Below are 8,968 nucleotides of genomic sequence, written 5' to 3'. Positions count from 1 at the left end.
TCTTCTTAGGGAAAGGACAGTGAGCTGCAGGGTTGAGTTCACAAAAGAGTGAAATAAGTAACAAAAGGAATCAGAGCAGTGCTGGTTTGTTAACAAAAAATCCCAAATCCATAGTTATCTTAATAAGGACCAATAAAAATAGAAGAAATGCTGGTGTTTGTGTTCTCCAGCACACTTTCCTGAACAAATTGTTACAAAAAAGTCCCCAAATTAGAACAGATGTTAATAAACCTGAAATCTCCAGTGAAACACCATTTGAAGGAGACCTTTTTTTACAGCCATGAGGGCTGAGGTTCAAAGTTGCTGTGAATGAGCTGGCCAGTAACATGTATTATATCTAATTTTCTGATAATTTTATTGAAGATTATATTATATAAATAAAAATAATACAATTACATAATACAAAAATATATTAAAAATTTTAAAAAAATTAAAAGTGCAGAAAAGAAAGGAAAGAAAAAAGAAAAATAAACTTCCCCCTTCATCCCTAGCAAGTATAATCAATGTTAACAATTTATCACTATCACTTAAAATACAACTGAACACTTCTTCATTCCACACCTCACCCCATTCTCTATAAGCCCATCTCTAAATCCTCATCTGTCCATATTAATCAGCAAAAGTCCAGTAAGGGTTATCAGAAATAGCAAGATAAGTATTACAAACTGTATCTATTACACGCAATTGGAATCCTTCCATTTATATTTATATATCTATTTCTATTTAAACAAATCCCCCCTATTTCCTCTGTTCAAATAATCAGAGTACAATCCCAGTCGAAAAAACATTTAATCTTTGCCAGAAATAACCATCTTCATCCAGTCCCCATGAAAAAACCATTAGACATCACAGACATAGCAACCCATGATTTTAACCTAGATGAAATAAACTGATTTTGTATTGCTTTCTTCTTTCTCCCAACGATCTTTAAATTCCATGAAGAAAGTTCTAACGTTTGCTTTCTCTTATTGTCTTTGTCTCTCCTCTGAAAGTTCTTGGCATCTCTGCCAGGACCCTTTTGTAATTCTAAGTGTCGATGGCCATTGAACATCAGCTCCACATTAAGTAATTAATGCAATTGGATTAAATGGATTACATTTCACAGAGAAACTCAAAATCGCATGCAACTGAATAATCAAATCTGTTAGGAATTTAGTACCTAGGAACCCCAATGGATTCCCTTTGTCAAGAATCTCCTATAAGTCAAAGGAGGTTCCCATTAGTACAAGGGGTTTTGTGGGACCCCAGAAATACACGGCTTGCTTCTCGTTTGATGCTTTTGATTTTCTTGCAAATCTGTAAAACCATGGCAACATGAAGAAATCACATTGCAGTGACGACAAAGATTGTCAAAAGTATCATCTTTCCATGGCAAGGTACGGCAGTGAGAGGTGGACATGGGACAGTAAAAAAAAAAAAAAAAAAGATAATTTGCAAGTTATGGATTTGGAAATGGTTGCTAAGAGAAGAGGAATGCAGAGATGATCTTGAAGAATGGAGGAAGGAGTGAATAAGGAAATGGAAAAGGCATGAGTAAGAAACTAAGATGGCTCTACCTTGATTCTGCTGGTAAAAGAAGAGGCAAACAGAAACTCTGAAGGCTGTTTCTGCTACAGCTGTATGTCTCAACCTTGGGAACTTTAAGAGAAGTGGACTTCAACTCCCAGAATTCCTCAGCCAGCCATACTGGCTGAGGAATTCTGGGAGTTGAAGTCCACACCTCTTAAAGTTCCCAAGGTTGAGAAACATTGTATTACAGTATTATACCCTACAGCAGTGTTTCTCAACCTCAGCAACTTTTAAGAGGTGTGGACTTCAACTCCCAAAATTCCCCAACTAGCATTGAAGTCCACTGGGGGATTCTGGGAGTTGAGTGGGGAATTCTGGGAGTTGAAATCCACACCTCTTAAAGTTCCCAAGGTTGAGAAACACCGCCCTCCAACAATAAAGTGGCATTCCTGGAATCCTTGCACTCTCTTTTCTTAACCAGGCCTACCTCGCAGGGCTAACATTGAAGAGCACTATGGAGGGTAAGAAAAGCTGGCCAGTCCTACACTAGATAAAAGCTCTTTTGGGGTGACGAACAGCAGGCAGAGCCTCATGGTCTGGGGGTGGGATCTGGACAGATGGTGGGCTAGAAAACGCCACCATACTTAGGAAGGTTGGGGAAAATGGAAGGGAAGGCAATGAGTAAGGTGGGTGCAGAGGTTGAAAAAGATTAGAGGAATGCTCGTGAAAAATTGCAAGCCACTATGGGCCCGAGGCCAAAAGGATACAGACGTTTATTCATGCCGAATAGATTTAATTCCTAAACTTTGCCGGATCTGATATTGTGATATTTATTTCTGGGAAAGGCTCCTCCACCGGCCGGTTAGCTCAGTTGGTTAGAGCGTGGTGCTAATAACGCCAAGGTCGCGGGTTCGATCCCCGTACGGGCCAGGGGCAAACTTTTGTGCAAGCCCACTCCAATTTTAAAAGAGAGAAAGGACCGGAATCCTCTACCTGAAATTGCTTCGCAGCCAGCCTCCCACTCCGGCGAGTTACTGAAACGCCTTCTTTTTAAAAACGTTGCGGTGATAATGCTACCCTCTCAGTCGGGGGATGGGGGAACTCCGCAGGACCACGCTACGTAAGAAAAGCAACAGCCGTCGCGACAATTTAAACTGCCTCCCTTGTCGATCAGCGCGTGGGGTTTTGCACCCAGTTCCTTGCCGTGTTTCAAACCGCCTTCAGTTCTGGGACGATGCATTTCGGCGGTTTCCGCCCCAAATCCCCACCGAACGGCCCGCGTGCATGCCTGCAACCCTCCGGTGCAGTTTTCAGGAAGGGAACAGCGTTGTGTGAGAAGGCAGAACCCGAACACAGCCACCCTTTATTTGCAGAATAGTCGGGGCGTTTGCAAAAAACCGCTTTGCGAAGACTCCCGGTGGGAGGTTGGAACCAGTTCCTGGGGGAGTCACGGAAATCGGGGTCAGGGATGTTAAACCAACCAGGAGTCACTGGATCTCGTGGGAAATAGAGGTGGCTTTCCGGGGCCCTGCAGTTCTCTTCGGTGCGCTTCAACAAAAGCGTAACTGGTTCCACTGGGGCTTGAACCCAGGACCTTCTGCGTGTAAAGCAGACGTGATAACCACTACACTATGGAACCCCTCGTTGAGGCGCTTTCCTGATCTTGTGTATTAGGAGGATAGACGAGAGTGTCGCGTAGAGAAACGGCCTGGGGAGACCTTCCCCAGTAACTAGAGCGGGAACCCCCAGAATTCCCCACCCATGCTGGCTGGGGAATTCTGGGAGTTGAAGTCCACACAGCTCAGACCGGCCAAGGTCGAGAAACACTGATCTAAATGTTGGGTTCTCTGCATGGGGGAGGAAAAGAATTACTAATTTCTTGCAAACGTCGTAATCTGCTCCCCAACACAGGTTCACTCTGATTCCCACATCAAAAAGAAGGATACTAAGAGGAGCAACGCGAACAGGACGAGGTGGCCGAGTGGTTAAGGCGATGGACTGCTAATCCATTGTGCTCTGCACGCGTGGGTTCGAATCCCACCTTCGTCGCAAGCTCTGTTTTCTTTATGAATGAATTTCGTCTGGCACGACCCCCTCTACTCCCCCTTCGCCTCTTCAGCAAAAGCGACCGAAACGCTCCAGCTGTTCCACGCTCTTGGAGCAGGGACCCCTTACTCCGGCCTGCACAAGGGCTGGGTGCGTTCCCACGCCCCACGCGTGTTCGGCTGACTCCTTGGCCGCCTTCCCGCGAGGCCCCGGGTCAGCCTAGACTCAAGAGAAGCCTTTTGCAGATCGCTACGCCTTCAACGACCCCCCACCGCGAATCCAGCTGACCCGCATCTCCGCGTTCCGTGGCTCTCCCCGCAGCGGTGTCGTGTGAATGCCGCCGAGCTTCATTGCAGGTTTCCCAGACGGGCCGTCGGTGCAGATTCTCTCCGAAGGCATGCAAACTTCACCCCAACCCCCTTCAGTTTGATTCAGGGGGAAACGAGGCGAGGAGATGAGACAGAAGAAATCGATATTGCTTTATTGTTACCACCAAAGAGACAAATAAGATTAACGAGACGCTCCGGTGAAGTTACCGAAAAGCCCTTCGTCGGATAAGGTCGCAAAAGCTACCGAGGATTTTGAGGTCCGCCTATTCCATTCCTATCCCAACTAATGCTTGGCATCCGGGACCCCAGCGGGTGATCCTACGCGGGAGCGCAACGGCATCCAGAGAGCGGACATGCAGCGGCGCGTGTGTTTTTCTGCTGCCCCCCCGGAAGAAAACTGACTCCGTTCTCTTTGGCGGGGGAAACCACGAAGAGGAAATGGCCCGGCCCGGCGTGCCTCTTGCGAGACGAACCCTTGCAACGTTGCAGCCCAAACTCTCTTTGTTAAATTAAAGCGAAAGAGGAAGGCCCTTGCGCGTTGCAGACGGTCCTTTAGGAGCTCGTAGGAAGACTGACTTGCAACGAGGAGCAGAGTGGCGCAGCGGAAGCGTGCTGGGCCCATAACCCAGAGGTCGATGGATCGAAACCATCCTCTGCTAACTTCACTTTTTCTGCGCTGGGTTCCCAGAGAGGTCGAACCAAGTGCCAATATTTCGCAGCGCCGTTTTGGAAAGGGCCAACAGCAATGGAGATTATCATGATTTTACTGCTAGGCGCCTCTCTTCGGTGGGCGCGCGGGCGAGAGCGCGCGCAAAAGCAGACGCAGGCGGCGAGAGAATCGCGCGCTGCTCATTCTCGGAGGGCGGAGAGGAAGCGCCTCCCGGTCACCGAACGCCCTTGCTTGGCTGACGTTTCCCATCGGCGCTGCAGAAAGGCTCAGAGGAAAAGAATCGCCTTATTTGTGTCGGGAATTACGAGGCGGCGGAGTGAGAAAGAATTTGCAAACACCGCAACCAGAGTTGGCGGACGGGTGTCAGGATGGCCGAGCGGTCTAAGGCGCTGCGTTCAGGTCGCAGTCTCCTCTGGAGGCGTGGGTTCGAATCCCACTCCTGACAAGTGTTTTTTCAAAGAGACCTATTCCCATTCCTAGTTTGTTGAAGCTTTTTTTATAGAGAGTCTCTATTTTTGTTGAACGTTTACGCCGCACTTCCCCTTTTAAGCAAAACGTCAGAGTACTGGAGATTCCCAAAACCAGCCATAGAGAAGACAGGTTTTTCCACCAAAACATTCCCATCTACAATTGTATACTCAAGGAAACAGGATGGGAATTTATTACTACTATTGCCTTTTGTATATATAATTCAAGGCAGAAAACATAACCTAATAGTCCTGCCTCCTACTTCCCCCACAACAACAATCCTATGAGGTGGGTTGGGCTGAGAGAAAGTCACCTAGCCTGCAGATACCAAAACACAGGCTGCTTCTGAAGATCAGGCTAGGACAGTTTTCAGCAAAATAAAAAACAGTAAATAGCAAGTGGTGCCAATAATAACATAGCACAATTGCAGGCAATTTTTTTTAGGATTTCTTTTAAGTGTCCCAAACGGTGTTCCAAATTCTGCTATTCTCTTGGAAACTGGGCAATGCCCTTTGAAAAGAAAGGCCTGATTTAAGTGCGACAAAGTTTTGGTTGCAAATATATGTCTTTAAAAATAAGGAAGGATTGCTTGAGGAAATTTCAAATGAATGTAAATATGTGGTTTAAACAAGTGACTCAAAAGATAGGTCAGATTGGCATGGATCCTGATTTATTTTCCAGGGGTATGTCATCAGCATGTTATTTAGCTGCAATTTTAAACTCTACTGAAGCTTTAGATTTTAGATCATGTATAATAAAAGATGGGAGTTCCACAGAAAAAATAATTTCTTTTAATGTTTTAACAAACCTAATCGGTATAACTCCTGGCCAGGATAATAGGGGGAGATGGGCGGAGATAAATAAATTAAATAAATAAATAAACCCATTGAACCCCTCAAACAAAATCTAGATTGGTGGGCCCCTATTCACTGCAATAGGTAGCTCTGGTTTAATCCCCTTGGGCTGGAATAGGGCTTTAGTAGTCCCCCTATATAAGAAGGGAGGTATAGAAAACCCTGCCAGTTATAGGCCTATCAGTCTGCTATCAGTCCTGGGAAAACTTCATGCTCTAACCTGGCAACATCACTGTAAGGCAATCCTTCTGAAAGCCAGACAAATATGACGGCCTTGCTTCGATATTTTTACTCAAAAGGAGGAAGATGTGTTCCCACAGCAATAAAAGTTTTCAATGCCAAAATTGCATCACAAATTCTATATGGAGCTCCAATCCGGATCACATTTGCCAGTAACAGCGTAACACAATTGCAGGCAAAATGTTGAAGACCTCTTTTAAGTGTCCCAAGCTGTGTTCCAGATTCTGTTATTCTCCTGGAAACTGGGCAATGCCCTTTGAAAACAAAGACCTGGTCAAGCACGATGAAGGTTTGGTTGCAAATCTCTCTCTTTAAAAATAAGGGAGGATCGCTTCAGGAAATTCCAAATGAATCTTTTGTAGATATGTGGTTTAAACAAAAGATAAGTCAGATTGGCACGGATCCCAATTATTTATTTTCCAGGGGTATGTCATCAGCATTTCATTGTGTCAAAGAAAGACTATGGGATAACTCAGTACAGGAATTAATGGCCAAAACCAAAGTATCACATTCACCTGTAACTTTTGGCATTAATTACAGATATATTTTCCAACTCCCCAAATATTTGGATAGCTCATATTTAAGTAAATACCGACTCGCTTTCTCAAAAGCCAGATTAAATGTATTGCCATCAAATATGCTATATGGCAGATTCCAACAACTTCCCACCTCTCAAAGATGTTGTCCCTGTAATGATCCTGAAAGAGGGGATCATATTTTACGGTATTGTGAATTTTATAAGAGTCTATGGCAGGCAGTTATGTGGGCTATTTTAAAATGTAAACCTGGAAGGCATACTTCTGAGCATGTAAAAATTGTACTTGCAGATGGAAATCCTGGGATCGCAGTGGCAACAGCCAGATTTTTAAGTATGTCTATAAAAACAAGGTTTTTAGTAAGAAATCAATGAGTCAGGCCTTCAAGTGTATCATGGAATATTTATTAAATATTTTATTTGCTAAATTGTTTTATTCAGTGTCAAGTTTAGATTATATTTGTACCTTGTTTTCAGGCCTTTTGGCTGTAAAATAAAAATAGCAAATGGGGTGCAAAGCAACAAGGAGAAACACTCACCAGTTTGACAGAAATAGCTGTCTCCATTACTGGCCCCTTTACTGGAACCATTTATTCCTCAGACTTCCACGTTATAGGGTTTGTTTTAGATTTTATGCACCTTCAGGCTGCATTGGACTGTGCCAGAATATGAGTCATAAATCCAGACCGTTATTTAAATTGGTTTCCCTGAGATTCTGTAAAAAGGGATCAAAATGAGATCCAACCCTAGTCTCAGACTAATCCTGTTGCTATAAGCATTTCCTTTACCATCTCAAGCAAACCTTCGATTTCTTCTCGGGAGTCCTAACTGAACGAGAAACGCGTGGATCTCAGCTCTCTTCAAGCAGATGTGGTGGCTCTTAAAAGAGCCTTTGGGGTGTCGACCGGCCGGGGTCGGAGCTGGCGCGCCCTCACGCCCTCTCCCCGCGGATGCGGCGCGCCAGCTGGATGTCCTTGGGCATGATGGTGACGCGCTTGGCGTGGATGGCGCACAGGTTGGTGTCCTCGAAGAGCCCCACCAGGTACGCCTCGCTCGCCTCCTGCAGCGCCATCACGGCCGAGCTCTGGAAGCGCAGGTCGGTCTTGAAGTCCTGCGCGATCTCGCGCACCAGCCGCTGGAAGGGCAGCTTGCGGATCAGCAGCTCCGTCGACTTCTGGTAGCGGCGGATCTCCCGCAGGGCGACAGTCCCGGGCCGGTAGCGGTGCGGCTTCTTCACGCCCCCGGTGGCCGGCGCGCTCTTCCTGGCCGCCTTGGTGGCCAGCTGCTTGCGCGGCGCCTTCCCGCCGGTGGACTTGCGGGCCGTCTGCTTGGTGCGCGCCATCTTCCCACCTAAACTCCAGCTATGAAACCACGAGAAATGAAGCGCGAGAGATCCTCTACCGGCCTTTTTATAGCCAGCGCTTTCGCTCTGATTGGCTGAAAATGGGAAATAGCTTAATGGGTATCCAATCAACGTAAGCCCTAGAAATTCGAATTCTTCTAGGGCTTACGTTGATTGGATACCCATTAAGACAACATCCTTATCTCGGGTCCGCCTCCCCCGCCGATCCTCAGTTGCCGAGGCTCTGTTTCCACGCCCAGTGAAATCGGAAACCGACTGACTTCGTTACAAAATATCTGCCCTTGGCGATTGTATTTACACCTTCCCCGAAACTGCTTTGAGATACTGCGTGAGGTCGTAGGGAGGATTAAAAATACCGGTATTGCTGCGTTTCATAATTTGGTCAGTCTGCTACAACAAAGGAGCACTGAACCAGTAATTCCGCATTTTAATAAATTCGGTAACATCAAATCGTGACCTATGGAAAGTGCAAAGCCTTAGAATCTAGCTTTTTTTTGCCCTGTTTTTATCCCTGTTTTATAATGCCCAATTTTAATTGCTTTACATAGCCTTGAGTGTTGTAGGGACAGGAAGGCAAAGTGTACACGAAGCAAATGAGAAGTCCTTGCCGTAGGGGTGAGGTATCCCTCGTGGAGCACACTGATCACACGTGGAATAACAAAACAGGCGCTTTGTTGCCATAATATGTTACATTCAGACAAGTGCTCCATGCTGTTTCCTCGTGTCATGCAATACGGCGAACACGATGGCTTGGTTCCTACACCCTTTCAGCCTAATCTCTGTAGCGTGTGAGCCCAACCTAGAGCTGTAAGAATTTCTCCCAGAGCAACACCCTGCAAGCGGCAATCCAGTAGCGTTCGCCCGGGAGCCACTCCTGCGTCTCTCGGCAGGCCTTCCTTTCGAGCGGAGACACGTGAACGGGTTGTATTTTCTTCCGCAAACCTACAGGGAATT

General features: G+C 46.2%; 1 protein-coding gene and 5 non-coding genes across 6 annotated transcripts; 4 read left to right on the top strand and 2 right to left on the bottom strand.

Annotated features, from left to right (window-relative positions):
- The first annotated feature begins 2,365 nt into the window (after positions 1-2,365).
- Positions 2,366-2,439, top strand: TRNAI-AAU (transfer RNA isoleucine (anticodon AAU)). Its single transcript has one exon. It is a non-coding gene; the product is annotated as a tRNA-Ile (tRNA).
- Positions 2,440-3,075: 636 nt separating this feature from the next.
- TRNAV-UAC (transfer RNA valine (anticodon UAC)) lies at positions 3,076-3,148 on the bottom strand. The gene has a single exon. It is a non-coding gene; the product is annotated as a tRNA-Val (tRNA).
- Positions 3,149-3,476: 328 nt separating this feature from the next.
- TRNAS-GCU (transfer RNA serine (anticodon GCU)) lies at positions 3,477-3,558 on the top strand. The gene has a single exon. It is a non-coding gene; the product is annotated as a tRNA-Ser (tRNA).
- A 913-nt stretch (positions 3,559-4,471) lies between these two features.
- Positions 4,472-4,543, top strand: TRNAM-CAU (transfer RNA methionine (anticodon CAU)). Its single transcript has one exon. It is a non-coding gene; the product is annotated as a tRNA-Met (tRNA).
- Positions 4,544-4,916: 373 nt separating this feature from the next.
- Positions 4,917-4,999, top strand: TRNAL-CAG (transfer RNA leucine (anticodon CAG)). Its single transcript has one exon. It is a non-coding gene; the product is annotated as a tRNA-Leu (tRNA).
- A 1,494-nt stretch (positions 5,000-6,493) lies between these two features.
- On the bottom strand, positions 6,494-8,011 carry LOC103064768 (histone H3). The gene has a single exon (XM_088144080.1). It carries the CDS (start codon positions 7,991-7,993, stop codon positions 7,583-7,585), a length of 411 nt encoding a protein of 136 aa, XP_088000206.1. The 5' UTR covers positions 7,994-8,011; the 3' UTR covers positions 6,494-7,582.
- Positions 8,012-8,968: the final 957 nt, after the last annotated feature.

The sequence above is a fragment of the Python bivittatus genome, unplaced genomic scaffold (assembly GCF_059951505.1).
Source record: "Python bivittatus isolate LINGU-HERP-01145 unplaced genomic scaffold, Pbiv_v1 ctg000430_np1212, whole genome shotgun sequence".
NCBI classification, from domain to species: Eukaryota; Metazoa; Chordata; class Lepidosauria; order Squamata; family Pythonidae; genus Python; species Python bivittatus.
Note: the sequence above shows the minus strand (reverse complement) of the source record. Positions and strands in the feature narration are given on the sequence as shown.